General features: G+C 44.4%; 1 protein-coding gene across 4 annotated transcripts in view; it reads right to left on the minus strand.

The window, feature by feature from the left end:
- Positions 1 to 19,042, minus strand: part of DMRT1 (doublesex and mab-3 related transcription factor 1) — a 93,309-nt gene extending 74,267 nt beyond the window's left edge. For 2 of the 4 annotated variants that reach the window (XM_055427878.2, XM_088837694.1), the window contains exons 1-2: positions 18,686 to 19,042; positions 15,270 to 15,453 (exon numbers count right to left, since the gene is read on the minus strand). In XM_055427878.2, the coding sequence (XP_055283853.1) occupies positions 15,270 to 15,453; positions 18,686 to 19,042 (541 nt within the window). Of the gene's footprint in view, positions 1 to 15,261; positions 15,454 to 18,685 lie in introns of all 4 variants that reach the window. The other 2 variants (XM_088837693.1, XM_088837692.1) reach the window with 1 other exon arrangement.
- Between the last annotated feature and the right edge of the window lie 791 nt (positions 19,043 to 19,833).

Below are 19,833 nucleotides of genomic sequence, written 5' to 3' on the forward strand. Positions count from 1 at the left end.
AAACGAGGAAGCCCAACAACTACTCAGAATGTGTAGGACTTTATTGCAAGTCAAAATACAGACTGCAGACATGCATTAATAACGAAAATAAAAAATATGTAGACAAGGGGGAAAGACAAACAGTACAACAGGAATACGACACCCTAAGAAAAACTAAGAAAATAATAAGCGACAGATTATTAAATTTGCAGGGGCTGAAAACAACAAAATAGGGAGGAGAAACAAAGTCACTGCAGATTAAATATGGAGAGCTTTAAGCCAATTATAAAAGATCAAAGAGAACAAGAGAGGGGAGGAGTAGCTTTACAAGTAACCGAGATAGGAGACCTTGGGAGAAATATGACCAAGGTAAAACCATTACAGTTTACAGTGAAAGTCATCTAGGGATGGCTCCAGAGAGAAATTCACTAGAGGCACTTCTGAGAGAACAGCATGGGTACCGCAAGCAACGAGCTCTTTATTTTCAAAAGGCACACAACGCCAGAGGGTTGTTTATTTCTGTGCAGAACCATGACTAGGACTGTCAAGGTGAAGAATGAAACTGAAAACTGCTGGTGCCTTGAGCCATAGTCTGGATTCCATACCATCCATCTGTGGCTAGGAGCCTCTGTATGGTCTGCGTTCCATGGCCTATGCGTGGAGGAACACGGAGTCCTGAGTAAACTCAGGTCTTGAGTCCAGGTCTACTGTCTTCGTGCACTGATGGGAAAAACTAGCTCTTCACCCTGATTCTGAGTAGTTAATTCTGTGTATTTTTGATTGTTTAGCAAATACACTGGATGCTATATAATATCAGAGTCAGAAAGCCAAGAAAGTACACAGTACTGACAAGGAATGACCACTACAACTTGCATTTAAGATCAGGGGTAATGCCTGATTTATCAAACTTTCTTTCTTACCAGAGATTCTACACATCACCATATAACTGTGGGGCTGGTTAAAGCCTATGGTATAACTGAAAATACAAAATGAGAAAATGTAGTATATTAACAATGTAGCACTTACTGAGAAAATAAATCTCAAGGCAAAAAAAGAGAGAGAGCAGCTCTGGACATCAACTATTTTGCTTACCACTGTACCTGGACATAAACTGCTCACCTAGCTTAGTAACCTGGCTACCTCCGTTCCGTTCCGTCGCTCAGTCGTGTCCGACTCTTTGCGACCCCGTGGACTGTAGCCTACCAGGCTTCTCTGTCCATGGGATTCTCCAGGTAAGAATACTGGAGTGGGTTACCGTTTCCTTCTCCAGGGGATCTTCCCGACCCAGGGATCGAACCCGGGTCTCCCGCATTGGAGGCAGATGCTTTAACCTCTGAGCCACCAGGGAAGCCCAACCTGGCTACCTAGTGGGTCCCAAATTACTATCATGGCCAGAGGAAGGGAGCTCAGTACAGGCCACGAGCACGGGCTGCGAGTCAGACTCAGGCTGGAATCCCAATTCCACTACTTAAAATGTATGTGATCTTAAGCATGGTATTGAATCTGTTTCTTTATAAGTAGAAAAAATAGCTCCTATTTTACCAAGCTGTTATAGAGATTAAATGAGAATATAAATAACAAAAAAGCTAAGACCATACCTGGCATGAGGCAGACACTCAGTAAATGAGGGCTCACAGTACTGTAATCATTATCTCCTCCCTTGAAAACATGATGCCAAAGAGTTGGGAATTCAACAGATCACACACCCGGGCGGTAAAGGATAAAGCACTGCCCGTTCTCTCCCTTTACACTCAGGAATCAGAAAACAGTATTCACAGTCGCGCATGGATCCTCAGTTTGAGAAACACCCCTTATTCCTGCCACACCAGCTCCTGGCAACACAAACTAATGTGAGAATTACGTTTCTTTGCATAATCACCCTTTCTATGCTCTGTTTCTTCAGTCCTACCCAATTCTCCCCTGCTCATAGATGCAAGTTTTTGCTGCCTGTCAAACTCCTCTCCGTTGCTGTAAATAATCTCTCTCCCTCTTTTATATTACCTTTCAAATATTTATAGACTGTTATTCTCCTTCTCTCCGAGCCATACATCATTTTTGTTGCCCTTCCCCTGGATTCTCTCTAGTTTATCTACATCTTTTAGAAAAAAACAAACCCTAGGTGCTTCATGATGAAAACAGCACCCAAAGCTAACAGCCCTGAGCCAACAAGGCCCCTTACTCAAAAGCCACCAGAAAATCCTTTGATGTGCTTCTTCTTCCTTTCCCCTGTAGCTCCTAACTCCATCTCTCAGATAAAAACATGGGAGAGTGCAACAGGGAGGTGACTACCACCCTCATCCGTGGATGTCGGGGCTCCACAAGGCAGCAGCGACAGGGTGGGGTGCCCTGGGACAGCTGCAGACACACTCAAACTTGTTAATGAGAAATTACACATAGTACACGTCGCTCCTACTTGTGAATTCCTTTGTCATCTGCTGTGTTAGAATCACGTCCTTGGGATTCCTCTTCCCTCCCCGGCCAGGTCTGTACCAATGTGCCTGCTTCTTCATTCGACAGGCAGCGTCCGAGGTCTGAATCATATTACTTCTGTCCAAACTGAGAGGGGCAGCAAGATAGAGGAGGTGCTCGACCTGTTCTGCTGAAGGTAACTTCCTTCTACTCAAGTCCTGGGTATCGGTATGCTTCTCCAACACTCCCTACTCCCTTTAAAAAGGGTGAGAGATAGCTAACACTAAAGACTTGGGTCAGTACAACTAAGAAAACAAAACAAAAAGAGCAAAGCCAAGAAAAGAAGGGGAACGCCTATTACACTTCACCGTGTGAGCATTAAGATGGATGCGTCTCAGAGACTCCCGGGTGCAGGTGTACGGGCAGGGCTGGAGGAACTGAGGGGGGTTATATACACCTCACCCAGAGCCACAATTCGCATGTCAGCTCATGGAGCTAGGTTTCTGAAGAAACACACACACACAAACAGTTCACGGCTACAGGGTGGATCACATCCGGCCTCATTCCTCTGCTCCTCGTTGTAGTATCTGAAACTTGAGTTTGATGGCCTGAATTTCTTCTGTGCTTTGTTGTGGTTTACAAAGTTTTACATTAAAATCTTAGTTGAGCACCACACTGATGCTGTGAGATAAACTAGGAGGCATTATTATTATTTTATCTATTTCACAAATGAGAAAACAGACTACTCAGAGAAATAAATGAACTGCTCAAAATCAAAAAAGGCTACGTAACAGGCAAGTCTTTGGATCCGAGATCTTATGTTCTTTCAACAACATAGAGCTTCCTCCCCAGGTATCAATATAGTTATCCAGGTAAAAGCAAAACTGTTTCTAGGCATCTTCATCTTGAAGACCTTGATCAAGCCTCCACTACCACATACCACTCTCTTAGAGAGAAATCTGGCACTAATAGACTGGTTAATCTGTTAACTAATCTGACACTAATCTGGAAATTGGTAAATAACAATTAGCCCTCACCCTGAGGGAAGCACAACCCCGAACATGTGTCAACCAAAGAAGCAGTAAAATCATTTTGAAAGAGTCTATGGATAACATGCACTCTTAATTTCATGTAACATTGGAAAGGATAAGATTAGTCTCCAGCAGCCTGGATTACCTGACTGGAAAAGTAGATCCCATCCTGCAGTCATGGCTGTGCTGACTTATTGTACACCAGACAGTAATATTGGAATCTGCAGACCACAGCTCCAGAAATGAATGTAAAATGGTTCAATCACTGGAACCCTTAGCTTAACTTGAGCTCTGCCCATAGTTACACTGAAATGAGGGTATTAACAGAAGTTGGAAGAGCGTGAAGAACATGTCAAGTGCATCTGCTGCACCATAAGGACATTTCTATTTGGCTCTGGTCTGCTGATGGGGAACCAGAGGGGCCACAGGCTCCTCCACTCGTCCACAGAGCACAGTGACCAGGGCCAATCCTTGGGCTCCTGGCCTCTGCAGTCTGCCCCCAGCTGTCTCAGTTAGTCTCCTGGCTTGAAATAGTAAACAGTGTGTGTGTGGCGGCGGGGAGGGATTGCAACTCATATCACAAAGGGCCAATTCCCTAATGAGGAACTCTCAGATAAGAAATTCAATAAAGAAAGGGACAAAGGACACATACAGATGGCGCACAGAAAAAATACAAATGATCTTGTAACATATGGAAAAATGTTCAGTCTCACTAATAAAGGAAAGGGAAAATATAAACTATATCAACTATATTTGTTTTCTATTGCTGTGTGCAAACTGCCACAAATTTAGCAGCTTAAAACAATGCAAATGCATTATTCTTACAGTTTTCTGGGCCCTTAGTTTGACCCAGGTCTCTCCAGGCTGAAATCAAGATGTTAACAGGTCTGTGGTTTGTTTCTGCAGGCACCAGGGGAGGATCCCTAACCCTGCTGAGTCAGAAAGCTAGAAGAATTCAGTTCCCTGTGGTTGTAGGACTGAAGTCCTATTTCTACACTGGATGTCAGCTAAGGGCTGTTCCAAGATTCTAGAGAAGTCCTGAAATCTTTGCCTTGGCACCCCCTTCCTCCATCTTCAAAGCCAGCAACAGTGTTCAAATCTTCCTGACTTTGAAACTTCCTGGCATCTTCAGCTGTGGCATCTCTGGTGCAGGAAAGGTTCTCCACTTCCACCCCGCTTGCAGACCCATGAATTAATCACATCTGCAAAGTCCCTTTTGCTCTGAAGGTAACATCTTCACCAGCCCCCAGGACAGGGGTGAGGACCTCTCTGGGGGGCCACTATTGTTCTGACCACCCCACGCGTACCAAACTTTCAGACTAGTAAAACCGCACAGAACCTAGCACTGTCAATGCCATTGCAGCTTCTCTCTGCAGTGCGTGCTGTGGGCAGCATCTACCAAAATTACATGTAAACTTGCCCTCAAAATAGTCCTCCTGTCTCACCACTTCTTTCCGGCTCCACTGTCACCACCCTGGTACAAGCAGCACCCCTTTGCCTGGGCAACTGCATAGTCTTCATGTGCTCCCCCTTCAAACTACACTCTACACAGCAGCAGAGACCTCGGAAGAGAGTAAATCAGATCACAGCACTCACCGCTACAACACTCCAATGACTTCCCACGGCACTCACCATAAAATACCAACTCCTTCCGCGGCCTCCAAGGGCTAGCGAGTTGTGGCCCCCAGCTATGTCACCCTTGCTCTCAGCACTAAGCATACCAGCCTGCATCCTGCTCTAAGCACCGTCTCACCCTGCAGTGCCCCCTGCCTGGAGGGCTCTTCCTCCAAACCTTGACCACAATGGCTCACTGTCACTCAGGAAGAGTTCGGATTTAATCTCCCTCGAGGGGCCCTCTTTCGCTAACCACCCTGTCAGTGGTATGACCCCTAGCAGACACATGCATCCCACTGTCCTGTCTGTCTCCACAGTGCTCATACTTTCTGAAAGCATCTTGCTCACTCACTGGTGTACTTGTTTAACCACTGTCTCCCCTGCTAGACGTGCAAGATCCACAAGAGACAGATGTTTTAGGCACTGATGTATACCCCAGGCCTAGAAAAGGGTCTGACCCAATGCAGTCACATAATGGATATTTGTTGAATAAATTAAAAATGAAACAGGTGGAAGAAAGGGAAAATGGGAGGGAGGGACTCTGGCCCAGTCAACTCAGTTCAACAAACATTTACTAGTGTTAGATGGATCCAATCTGCTTCCCAGAATTACTGCATATACTGTATTTTGGATAAACCCTCAACTGCAGGACCAGAATAAAGGGTGATGCAAAAATAGGGGATAGCTTTATAAATGCTGAAATCAATACCAAGTCAGCTGGGAGCATACACTGGACTGAGCTGACTCTGGGTGTCTGAAGCCTATCTGAGAACTCTCACTGCCAATAAACATCAGAAAATATGCTATTACTTGAATACTGAATTGGCATTTCCTTCTGACAACAAACCAGCTACTTATAACCTATTTTAAGAGTTTCTTGTGCATTTTTTTCCTGAAAAGTATGTTCAGTGGTATTGTACACTAAGACGGGATTAGTGATTGTAAACTCTACCAACAGACATGAGAGACCAGAGGAAACTGCATTTGAAATACAAGTTGGTTCAGCAAATTTGGTCATCACATTGAATTTTTTTATAAGTTGAAAAGTAAGACACCTTTAGACTGAGACAGAAATTCAGACACGCACTTAACAGAGTTGCTTGGGACCATTGCCAAAGGAACCATGACTAGTCAAGAACCAGTGAGACAGCAGCCAGAGCCCCCAGGGGCCCATGGGCTTCACAGCACTTCACAGAGCATTTCTAGGCTCAGAGTCCAGATCACCTGGCAGAGGTACAGAATTCACAGTATTGCACATCAGGCCTTACCCTGGGTCCCCTTCCCTACTGGCCTCAGCTCTGAGAAACTTTACTAGAGTTTAAAAGTCCTCATTATCCCAGAGGCACAGGTTAGACTGGTGTATGGGTTTCCCTGGTGGCTCAGCTGGTAAAGAATCCACCTGCAATGCAGGAGACCCTGGTTCGATTCCTGGGTTGGGAAGATCCCTTGGAGGAGAGCATGGCAACCCACTCCAGTATTCTTGCCTGGAAAATCCCCATGGACGGAGGAGCCTGGCAGGCTACAACCCATGGGATTGCAAAGAGTCGGACACAACTGAGCACAGCATACGAACAGGGACAGAAGTCAGCAATAAAGCAAAAACTGCAGACCTGGGAGAAGGAAGAAAGGAAAGATAGATGCTGACGAGATAAAAGCAATCATCTCATGTGAGTCTACAGGTGACTCCAAAGGCCAAGAAAACCAAGCTAACAAAAGAGGCTGTGTTCAGCAAAAAGGTCATGAGAGGGAGAGAACGCGGAGCTCTCACTCTGTATGTAGATTTAGACTTTCAGTTTAGGAAGATAAACCCTAAAGGATGGTGAGGATGGTTGCACAGCAATGTGAAAACACCTAATGCCACTGAACTGTACCCTTAAAAACAGTTAAAATGGTCAATTTTATGTATATTTTGCCACAATAAAATCTTTCAAAAATAAATTAGCTAGTAAAACAATAGATGAGACAGAAAGGCATTCACAAGATCCAGTGTGTGGCTGAGGGGGTGGTCAATGGACAGGATCCCTGAACCAGCAGATAACCAGGCACCCAAGGGTCAAGGACTCGGGGGGGACACTGTGGAGCAGACAGGAGAAACAGCTAACACAGTTGAGCTTTCTGACATTCCAAAAGCCTCCTACATCAGCAAATGCAAGGCTGTACAGCACTACAACAATACCTTGCGTTACCACCTATAAAAGTTTTCCAATGCTATCAACAGCTACGACAACCTATGAACTACCCTCTTCTCATTGGTAACGTGAAGAACAGCTGTCCATTCTCCCCAGTTCTCAGGTTTCTCTTCTGCTTTCCCAGGAGTGATGGCAGTCTTCCACTTCTAGAAGCCCAAAGATAAAAATTATTCTTGCTAAGTTTCTAGGGCAATAGAATTCCCTCTCCCTTGTTCTGGGGAAATGCTTGTCACCCCAGGTCTAGAAAGTTGCTTAAGCCCTTCAGAAACAAACCAATGTTTCTATCAGCCAATAATACAACAAAGAAAACCTGTCACCAGGTTCTTCTGTGGTTTAATTCCTCAAACACTATTCCTTTCACTATAGAATATATGTGGTAATGAGGGAAAAGAGGAAATTTTTTAAAGGCAGTATTAACATATTAGTATCTCTAGTGATAATAAGATGCAACCCCAGAGACTCCTCCGTGATCTAAACTTCTGGTCACCAAAGACCCACTGACTGGGTTTCGTGTCTTTATAGTGTCTGCCAGGATGAAGGCATGCTACCTTTTAATTTTAAAAAGCTTTAGCATGAATTTTCTGAAGCTCGCACACACTGCAGGTGGGAACGTAGTTAAACAGTGCAGGCTCTTTCGAAAACACTCGGACAGTTCCTCAAAAGGTTAAACATGGTGTTACCGTGTGTGTGTGCTAAGTCACTTCAATCGTGTCTGACTCTTTGGGACCCCATGGACTGTAGCCTGACAGGCTCCTCTGTCCATGGGATTCTCCAGGCAAGAATACTGGAGTGGGTTGCCATTTCCTCCTCCAGGGTATCTTCCCGACCCAGGGGTAGAACCCACTTCTTTTATGTATCCTGCATTGGCAGGCAGATTCTTTACTACTAGCACCACTTGGGAAGTGTTACCATATGCCTCAGAAACTGTGCTCTTTTGCATATTTCAAGAGAATGAAACATATATTAATATAAAACCAACACCAAAATGTTATAGAAGCAGTGCTCATAATAGCCAAAAAGTGTAAGCAACCCAAAAGTCCATCATCTGATGAATTAAAAAACTCACCATATCCATACGAGTATTATTGAGTTTTTAAAAAGGAATAATAAATATTAACACAGGCTACATACAATAGGGGTAAATCTTGCAAACATCAGGCTAAGTGAAAAAAGTCACCTATGACCCCAGTGTAGGAGCAGATGGAGATGGCTACTAAAGGGTAGAGTTTCTTTTAGGAGATGAAAATGCTCCACAATTAGATTACAGGGATGGTTGCACAGCTCTGTGAATTTACTAAAAAAAAGAAAAGCACTGAATTGTACACTTTAAACAGACAAAGTATACATTATATGAATTATACCTTAGGCTGTCAAACTAATTTGAATTTTTAGGCTTTTAAAAAATCAGAAACACTTAAAAATATCACCAAAATTGCAGGTTGATCAGTGATTTTATTCCATATCTGTAGGTGGGTTCATGATCACTAACACAGTGTTTTAAAACAAAATTTCAAATTTAACTATCATTAATTTATTCAGCAAAAGTTTACTGACCATGTACTACAAAGCCAGGTACTGTACTATGCACATAAGTTATATGATGAATAAACTGCAATCCCTGCCCTTAAGATTACACTTTCACAATGGAGACAGAAGTGCAAATCAGTCACACGCTTCTTTTGACTTTTACATATGCTGTTATAAAACTAATTTGCTATTGTATAGCACAGGAAAACATAGTCATTATTTTGTAATAACTTTAAATTGAGTATGATCTATTAAAATACTGAATCACCATGTTGTACACCTGAAACTGGTAATATTGTTAAGTCAACTATACTTCAATTAAAACTAATTTATAAACCCTGTACCATTTTTGATGGCTCCAAATTTTCATTCTAGCCAAAGTAGACCAGTAGGCTACTTCCTATATATTTTGTTGTCAACTTTTTTATAGAAATACTGTCTATGGATAATTTCTATCAGGTCAATTAACTGCTATATTTGACATGTAAATAGAGAATGCCCTTAGAATGAATAAAATTGATTGAGATGCTATTTAAAACACTAGGCTATCAAAATGATCAGTACAATTAATCTTAAGGCTTTTCTTTCAGTCAAGCCTCCTATTCTTACTTCAGTGTAAGGAGATTCATTTCATTAAACATCCTGGAAATTTCTTTGACTCTGTAAATAAAATTGGGGAATACTTTCATCTGAAGGCCTTTTTAAACCCACTTTGCACATCTTCCATTGACTTGAAATTGAGCTCTGTCTCAAATCAAATGCAGCTCATCTCATGTAAGTGGCCAGAAACCTAGAAATATCGGCTCTCAAGCTAATTTGGGTAAAACGTTTTGGTTTTTCATTTGAAATGCTTCTTTCTGTGCAACATGGAAAAGCGCAAAGATAAAAACTGAAATACTTTAACTCCATAGAAGATTTTTAGAGCAGCAAAACTACTTGGTTTGATACTATAATAATGGATGCACACCAGCATTTACTCACAGAATGTCCAACACTAAGAGTTAACCCTACTGTGCACGATGGATCTGGGTGATGCGGGCATCTCTGTGTCGCTCATCAGTCCTAACAAATGTACTTTTGGTGGGGGATGCTGATAATGGGGGCAGTGCCCACGTGTGCGGGCAGGGGATGTATGGGCAATCTCTATACCTTCCTCTAAATTTTGTTGTAAATCTGTTAACTTCTCTAATGAATAAAGTTTATTTTTAAAGAAACTTAAATAACTCAACATTTTCAATTGTTGGTTCATCAGTCATTTCTCACTGGCAAAAAACTGCATGGGGACATTATTCCATTTTAAAACTACCACGTTGCATGTTTGTACAGCATCTGAGCCCTTAGAAAGCACACAACCAGGAAGGCATGTGCTGCCTACCAAATGAGTACCTTCTCTGTGCTGAAGTGGAATTAATGCTAGCTAAGGAAGAGAAGTGAAGGAGGGTGTCCCGTCATTATCAGACACAGACCTGGCTGACCTAACAGGGGAAAGGTGAGTGAAAGCAGGCCACAGGTCACAGGCACTGGGCAGTGGGGGAAGGCCTGAGATGGCAGGAGGTGGCTCAATATGGGGGAGTATGAATGTGAGTGTGTGTGGAAGCCCAGGGTGCTCCAGAAGGGAGGGCCCCAGGAGATAACATTCAGGTTTTCACTTACAAAGGACACATATGCCAAACCAAATTGTCTACAATGCAGCCCTTCATCTGACAGCTCTGCACAGAAGAGCCGAGAATTATGGAGACTTTAGCATAAGCTCTAGGTAAAATGGCCTTCTACTTGCTGCACAGAAGGCTAAGGAAAAGCAAAATACAGTATGAAATAAAACAGGAAGGAGCCTACATGTCAAAGAGGAAGAATGCTTAGGAGATTTTTTTCAAGTCAGCTGATAACTTTCAAAATATATATATTAATATATATCATATATTATGCTCATGAGATTTTTTCAAGTCAGTTGATAACTTTATATATATGTGTGTGTGTGTGTATACATATATATAGCTAAAATTTAAAAAGTAAAACCACAGAAATAATCCTAAAGTTGTTATTAACTCATTGTCATTTATAACCAAAATTGCTCACCTTTTTTTCTGAATGCCTCCAAAATGGCTGAGAAGAAATCATTTGTTAATTGATAGTACACCTGTTAGCATATTTGATCCTTTTAATATAAGACACAGCAAGGAACAGTGCATTTCTTCAAAACATTGTTCCTTCACAGTGTTACCCACAATCATAGAATCTTTTATACCCATTGTTGGAGGAATCATCTGGCAGAGTTTTGATCTAGCTTAGCCAATCTTCAGCTAAGGATCGCAGAGACTGTGGTAAGTTAACTTACTCAGAGGGATCAGCTCTCCAACAGATGAAAAGACAATTCTGCAAATTCAGTTTCCTTCACAGTGGCCTCAGGATTCAGCCAATAATCTTGGCAATAATTCTTAGGCACTTTCAGGAGCCAAAAGGAGATAACTAAGAAGCCTCAAGGACATAAACATCTACTGGATTTCACTAAGCCCCTGCCCTTGCAGACACTCAACATCATGTATTAGAAAGAGAAAGTGAGCAATTTGCCCCCTCGTGGGAGCCAGCTGGTGGGCTGCACTGTTCCATGACAACTACAACTTTCACCTTTCACAAATCCTGGCCTTCCACATTGATATGACGGAATACCAGGCCATTAAAAAATGCCATGGTTTTAAATTAAAAAAAAAAACTACGCACAGGTGGAAGCAATATACTCCTGCTATATTAAACATATACATTATATATATGCATATACACACGAGCAAAAACTTTAAACAGACAGGTAAAGCTTACACCTGTAATCCTGGGGTAACAAACAAAAGACCCACAAGTTGGGGATTGGAACATCGTCATTGAATATGTTTTTGTACTCTATAAATGTTTACCAACTCCTGCATAGAGTTAAATGCTATTTTAAAGAAATTCTTATCTCTAGAGATGTAATCTTAGTTACACGTTTGTCAGTAGTACACTGTGTAGGGTAGGAAGTTGGACACCCCACGTACTACGTAAAACTTAAGGAACATCCTTCAATCTGTCTTGTCTGCTTCACTCTCTCTCTCCCTCTCTTCCCCCTTCCCTCCCTCCCTTCACTGCCTTGTCTCTCTCTCTCTTTATATTTATATAGTTTAATTCTACTGGCATTTGTTTTTCTCTTATGTCCCAGTTCAGAAGTTCATGACCCCAACTCAAGGGCTTTGGTGGAAATCCTGTGAGTGATGATGATGGACGAGGCTCCTGACCTGCTGAGATGAGCTAGGTTGGTTCGGGAGGGCCCATCTTCCCAGAGCAGGCAAACCCTCCTGCCCTCAGCTGAGCCCAAGGCACCACACACCACTGGCTTCCACACTCCCTCCCTTGGAGCGTTGGTTCAAGACTCTGAAATGACTCCAAGGTCCATCAGCTCCAGAAGCAAAGATGGGAATCTGGTCACACCCTCCTTGACCCTGAACCTTCTGTCATGCTCCTCTGCTGCTTCTATTTGTAACTTTCCCTATCACCACTCTGAAATGCCCTGCAAGAACTTCTTGGTCATTGTGAACTCCATTTAGCCTGAAATCCTTCAAGACTTCACCATGTTGGGGTGTAAAATCAAACTCTGACACCCCTTTCCATGAAGTGCAATGTGGGATACAGCAGGGTAGGCCAAGTTCACCCATGGTTACCAACAAAATCCCGAGGACTAATGCTGATCCACCACGGGCCTGTCACTGTATTTCTCCCTATGAACACCAATGGCTGCAGTTTTCTGTGCCAGCCGAGAATAGTGGTGCTGCCCCGGACATGTTTCAATTTGCCCATAAGCCCTAAATCCTGTCTGAGATTAAACCATAAACTCTAATCATAACTGTCCGTTTTCCAAGAAAACACAGCAACTATTCCCACAGCCTCCCTTCACAGGCAGGTGGCAAATCCGTGGGCTCTGGGATGGGACAGACCTGGACTGAATCCCAGCTCAACTCAGCTTTATTCTGGGGCAGTTTCCTTACCACTGGTTTCCTTATCTGTAAATAGGAATAATAATTCCTACTTCCTAAGATGTCTGTGAACATCAAATGAGCTACTCCCCTCTCTACTCCTCTGGCACCCCCACCACCATCCCCGTATCAGACCTCCAGCTGAATCCACCAGGTCTGCCCTGACCCGATATTATCTTCTGGTAATTAGATACAGCTTAAAATCCCAAAGTGGAAGAATCATATTTCTGATAGATATACTCCTTCCTTGTTATGAAAAGGAAAGTTCTGAAACTGCTATAAATGTATTTTATGCACAACCAAGCTAAAACAAGAAAATAATACCATTCCCTTTGTTAGCTAGAGATTCTGTAGCCCCAGGAACACAGCCATGGACAGATATGCAGACACAACTACCTGCAGCAGGTAATGTAACTCTGTCTCTCACCTGTCTTCTTTGCCCTCTAATCCTCTTCTTTATAATAGTCAAGACTCTGAGAATCTTAAAAAGCCTCAAAGAGCTCATCCCTCATTTTTGGAAAGAGGAAACAAGACCACCAGAGAGTTTAAGTGACTTGTCTAAAGCTGCACAGCTAGTTAATGACAACTAGGCAGCTGACAACTTTAGCCCAGTGATTAAGCACAGCAAACTAACTCATGAAAAGTTTCCTTAAAACTTACTCCAAGGTTACATCTCATGGAGTCTTAGAAGGCTCAAGATTCTGTGAATCTCAGCGTGTATGTTTAGTATGAAATATATGTCTTTATATTTGCCAATGGGATGTCACAGATCCTATTCGGTGAGTTTCTTAGAGCCCCTGTATTCTAGACCAGTGCCATTAAATGGAACTTTGTGAGAAATGGAAGCACACGCTATCCAATATGGCCGGTGTTAGCTATGTATGTGCCTGTTGAACATCTGAAATATGACTAGCGCAACTGAGGAACTAAATGTTTAAAACTTTTATTTTTACTGTCATAAAATACATGCAACATAAAAACAAACATCTCAACCATCTTTAAGTGCACAGTTCAGTGACAGTAACTACATTCATGATGTATTGCAACCATCACCATCATCCATCTCCACAGCTCTTTCCATCTCATAAAGCTGAAACCCTATACTCATTAAACAGTAACCCTCTATCCCCCTCTCCCCCAGCCTGTGACAACCACCAATCCACCTTCTGTCTCTATGATTCTGACTACTTCAAGTATGTAAGTGGAATCATACAGTATTTGTCTTTTTGTGACTGGTTTATTTCACTTAGCATAAAGTCCTCAAGCATGTGTCAAAATTTCCTTCTTTTTCAGGCTAGTTTTCTTTTTTACCACATTTTGCTCTTCCATTCATCTGTCAGTGGACACATGAGGTGCTTCCACATTTTAGCTATTATGCATAATGCTGCTATGAAAATGGATGTAGAAATACCTCTTTAAGATGCTGTTTTCAATTCTTTTCAGTATGCATTCAGAAGTGGAATTGCTGGATCATGTGATAATTCTATTTTTAACTTCTGAGAAACCACCATACTGTTTTCCATAGCAGCGGTACCATTTTACATTCCTACCAACTATGCACAAAAGTTCCAATTTTTCCACATCTTCACCAATATTGTTATTTTTTGGTTTTTTGATGGTAAGCATCCTAACTGGTGTGAGGCGGTATCTCACTATAGTTTCAATTTACATTTCCCTAATGACTAATGCTATCAAGCAACTTTCCTTAGGCTTTCTACCATTTGTATATCTTCTCTGGATAAAAGTTTTAATTTTACTTCATTGTAATTAAATTTAAGTAGCCCAATGAGGCTAGGGGCTTCCATGTTGGACAATGCAGCTCTAGAGCACCATGATTCTCAAGGTCATTTACACACCCAGTGCAGTAAGCACTGTGAGATTTGGAGGGAGATGGATCAGTTCAGATACTTCCTAGTTTGACAGATGTAGCCAGTCACTAAAACTTTTTATACCTCAATTTTCACATAGTATAAAATAAAATTAACACCTCCTTCTTCTGAAAATGAAATGAATCAGCATACATCTATAGCCCCTGATATAATCTTAGCACATGAGAGAGAATTTAAGCCAATGAGACATGCCTTGCCTCAATTCCAGTGTCCACTGAAACTTAGAACCTAGAATCTGTTTTTTTAAGCTATGTTCCCCAAGTGGAATTGCAGTCCTTCCCAGAGAAAGGACTTTCAGCTTTAGGAAACAAGAATCTTTGGCTCCCACCAGTAGGATCCTGAGAATGGAAGGGGCTGATTGAGATGAATTCTGGTCTAACCTCTCTGACATTCTGTAATTTTGACTCTGTCCAGATTCAGCCTTGGCAAAAAAACAACAGGAAAGTGAAGTTGTTGAACTTCTGGTTCTAGAATTCGGGCCCACCTTCTTTGTGAGGCAGCCAAAACAGACCTTCAGAGGGAGGATCTTTTAAGAAACCCTCTAAGCTCTGAATGTGCTTTGGGGCTCAGAACCACCCTGAGGCTGTCTTTGTGGCCACACCCTTCTTCCCTCCAGCTGGCCCACAGGCTTACCCGAAGCTGCCGCGGTGGGGGTGCTGGCCGGTGGCGGCTGCGAGGAGCTACTGCTCTCAGTCATCAGGCATGGGTTGCTGCCGCTGTTCTCTCTCTTAACGATCAGCTCAGCCGTGCTGGGCAGCGGGATGGGGTGACTGATCCCCAGTTCCTCTTCCTGGGCCTGCTGCCGTCTCAGGGCCACCTGGAAGTACAGGGCAGTGGGTCACCCTCCAGCACCCTAGAATCACTCGACAGCTTTGCCAAAACCACTGAAGCCCCGCCCATCCCAGACAGCTCCATCCCTTACCTCCAGGGATGAGGTCTGAGAATCCTTCATTTCTTTTTTTCCCCTTCATTTCTTTTTTTCCCCCTCATTTCTTTTTATAGCCACCCAGGTAACTCTGATGTGCAGCCAAAGCTGAAAACTGGTTGAGTCAGAGGTCCTTTAGAGCTTTTAGTGAGTCCTCAAAAACTTTTCAATAAACAAATGTGTATGTAGACTAGGAGGAAAGACTGGATGAGAAAAAGCCGCAGTCAGCAGAGGAATTCAACGTGAAGAGCAGAAGTCAGCACTGACAGATTAGGAAGGAAGGAGAATGGGATCGCTCACTGCTTCCTTCCACAAATATGTAAAAGGCCGCTGTATTAGGAACCACGACCAGCAAGGTACAGTAAGACTAGATTAGATCCCAAAGTACTAACTGTTTGAAAGGAGAGACAGGAAGCAAACATGCAACTACAACTCAAGACAAACCGTGAACCACCACAGGACAGGCACAAAAAGGGCTTTAAGTGCAATGATGAGCAGAGGCGGTATCAGACAGGGCCGTGAAGAGCAGCAGGAGTAAAGCCTGACACGCAAGGAGGAAAGGGCAGAACTACCCCCAACATGGGAGCAGGGTAGACAATGAAGGCAGGGGCTGCTCAGGAAACCCAGAGCCCTATTCTATTGGATGGAGGGAAGTAATGGGGAAAGGCGGGCTGCAATATGGAGTTGAAGTCCCTGGAGAAAGAGGTGGAGGTGGAGATGGAGAGAAAAGGAGAAAGCAGGTGTGATATTCCCCAGTGGGGGCTGGAAAGGACCCAGCATACCTAAGACACTCCTCATGGTCCCTCTTTTAAATAACCGTGAAAGGTTGAAAAGTTGTGTCCAAAAAAAAAATTGTATTTTTGTTTATAAGTAACAAAAAAAAAGGCGGACTTTCTGTTGAAACTGACCACTAGTGATGATGGAAAGGGAAGCACCTGTACCTCAGAGGCTGAAATACAAGCCAAAAAGTTGACATCAAAATGGTGAACCAGAAGCATAACTACAATTTATAGACTTTTTAGGAAAACTGTAGTGTAAATTTAGAAAGATGATTAACTTGGAAGTAATTTTACTCCTAACAAGAGCAGTCTTCAACTTTAAAAAAATCTTTGCATAATCAAGATTAAATAATCTTATAAATACTTAATTAAATAATTAAGATTAAATAATTAAGTTTAATTCTTGAATTTTTGATTATTAACCAAGTTTAGAAACAGAATATTAAGGATTTGACCACAAACGTTTAAAAGAATACCCATGAGTTTAAAAGAGTATTATATAGTCCATAAACTAAAAACACTTTTACAAAGACCTCTCAAAGGCTCTTAGGAAATGGTATTTAAACAGGGAAGGTGAGGCAATTGATTTAAAATGCAATTATTTTAGGGTCTTATTTAAAATCAGTTTTAAGCTATTTTAGAATGACTGTTACATGGTTGTTTAAAGGATTTCACTCAGCACAGCACAAGCCTTCTGGTGTTGAAAACACTGAAGTTTTATACTATTAAAATAATTTTGAGTTCCTTTTGTTTTTAACATAGCGAACAGCCTCCTTACAAATTAGTACTCCTACTAATACAGCTTATTCAAACTTAACGGCCCTACTTGGATGCATATTTTTCTTACATTTTGAGAAAAATCCCCCTCCCAAGCATTCTCCACACTAAATATTAAAGCCAGCAGCTAAATTTGCAGAAAAAAATTTTCTACCTACAAAAACAAATGTCATAAGTTTTTTTTTTTTCAGTAAGTTCACTGGGATGCATTTAAATGCTATATTCAGTGTATTCTTTTCCACTACAGATTAACCTAAAAACCAATAAAGAAACCAAGTAAAACAACCTGTATTTCCATGATTACTCTCAGAGTCTGTGAAGACCGAATTTAACTATTTTAAAACATTTTTTTAAAAACTGGGTGTATATAAAAAGTATAATCTCTAAGAATGTGAAGCCCTGTTCAAGGCTCTTACTGATACCGTTTTCAGTGGAGGGTATTTACCCGTTCCTAACCAAAAGCAGCACGTCGTTAGTAAACATTTCCTTGTAATATTTCATTGTAAATAACCTGTTTTAAAAGGATGGAACAACTTTTAGCTGGAAAGAATGTGTATTATTCTCTTCTAAAAATTCTTTCAGGATACCAACGACTTCATTTCTGTTAAGGTACAAAAATACTGCCCTGCTTAGGACGCTTTAAAACACACACACACACACCAGGAACAGCAGACAAAACCTCAAACGCCTGCATTCTCTCCTCTGCGTGGACGTTTAAAGTTCTTAAGTGTGTTTTAAAACACACTCAAAGTAACCTGGACTCGAGACAGCAAACTTTAAAGTCCAACTAAAAGTTGCCTAGTGCTCAAAATGGCTGAGCCAGGCTCCGCCGCGGCGAGGACGAAAAAGGGCGCCAAGAGCACAGCGAGGGCCACGCCGCGCCGCGGCCGTTAGGGCGACGTTTCCAGAAGAGCGAAGCCTCGCGCCGCCGCGCGCCGCCCGCGGAAGCTGCGGCCGGCCGGGTCCCGCTTCCGCGGAGAAGGGGCCAACGCCCCCCCCCGAGTTACGAGCGCACCTCCCGGCTCGGGGCGGAGTCGGGGACCCCAGGGGGCAGCGCTCCGAGAGTGAGGTCGGCTGCCCAGGGCTCCCCGAGGGCGCGAACCGCGCAGCTCGCCGCTGGAGGCGGGGGTCAGAGATCCCGGGGACCCTGTCCCCAGCAGCGCGAACCCCGCAACTCTGCGCCGCAGGATGAGGCTAGGGATCCCGGGGACTCCCAAGCAGAGCGAACCCTGCAACTCGCAGCTAGCTTTGAAAGAGGAAGTCAGACAGCCAGAGGATCCCCGAAGGTGCGAACCCCACAATTCCCGCTGGGTCAAGGACGCGGCGCTTCGGGAGCCCGGGGAACCCCGCACCTCCCCGGCTCCGCCCGCGGCACTGGAGACGACGCCAGGCCCCCGGAGCGCGGTATGCGCGCGTGCCTAGGACCCCCGGCCCCGAGCGCGCAGTGGCTGTCGGCAAGCACCGCCGCCTTCCTTCCGAACCCGCGGCCCTCGCGGCGGCGCGGGACCCTCGAGGGGCTTTACTCGAAAAAGTCGGGGTGAAGCCCGGTTCCGGACGCCCGCACTCACCTGCGCGGCCATCACGCGTTGTCTCTCTGCGATCAGGTTGCACTTCTTGCACTGGCAGTCACGCCACATGCAGAAACGCTTGTGGCCCTTGAGCGGCGACGCGTAGCCGTGGTTGCGGCACCGCGCGCACTTGGGCAGCCGCGGAGACTTCTTGTTCGAGACGGCGCCCATGCCCGACGCTCCCGAGCCGTCGCCGCCGCCGCCACCACCGCCGCCGTCGCCGCCGCCGCCAGTGGTCCCGAGAGGCGCCCCGGCCGCTTTGCCGAAGCCCCCAGCCTTGCCCTGCGGTGGTGCCCCCGGGGTGTTCGGGGCCTCCGACGGTGCGGAGGGCTTGCTATACGCATCGTCGTTGGGCATGGTGCCCCAAGGAGAAGCGCAGACTCTCCGGTAGCTGCAAGGGAGGCAACCGGCCGACAGCGAGGCTGGCGAGGAGGAGGCGCAGGACGCGTACGTTCCGCTGCCGGAGGTGCAGCTGGACTGGCGAGGTCGGGACTCGCAACGTCTAAAGAGGTGGGGGGTTGTGCCCTTTTTTTGCGCGCGCGCGCGCGGCACAGAACTTTTGGATACTTTTCAGAACGTTCCCGGGACTGCCTGGGCGGGAGAGAGCGCTAGGGAGCGCCGACACGCCCACCACCCCCCAACTTTAGCCACTGGGCTCCCTCTGCGTGCAAGCTTGCAAGGGCTGCAAACACCGAGGGTACTGCTGGAGGGCTGCTGCGAGCGCACACCTGGAGCAAAGATGCTCCCCGTGGTGCCCAGGCCGGCTCCCAGAACACGCTGCACCGAGGAGGCTGGGCTCCAGCTCACCAAGGTAGCTGTGCAGGCTGCTGGGAAGAGGTGCAGACCCCCCTCTGGGATCCTCCCGCTCCCTTCCCCCCAGTGACGCCCTTCTGCAAGTTCCATAGGACAGACTTTGGCAGAGGCCAGCTCAGAAAGCAGTTTCTTCCTCATTTAAGAAAAGTCTGAGGCTGAAGGTCCAAATAAAGAGAAGCCTCTGCACTTATATCTGCAAATAAGACCCACAGTGGGAGAGTGGGTCCATGTGCACCCCAAATTGGGCCTGTTCTCCAGTTGCCTCTTCCTGCACCTGTATTCACTTGCTCAAGAGATTTCCACCTGCTGGCTGCACATAACTTTCAAATCTAAAG

This window comes from Moschus berezovskii, chromosome 7 (genome assembly GCF_049115385.1).
Source record: "Moschus berezovskii isolate FMDL1 chromosome 7, NW_MosBer_1.0, whole genome shotgun sequence".
In the NCBI taxonomy this organism is placed as follows: Eukaryota; Metazoa; Chordata; class Mammalia; order Artiodactyla; family Moschidae; genus Moschus; species Moschus berezovskii.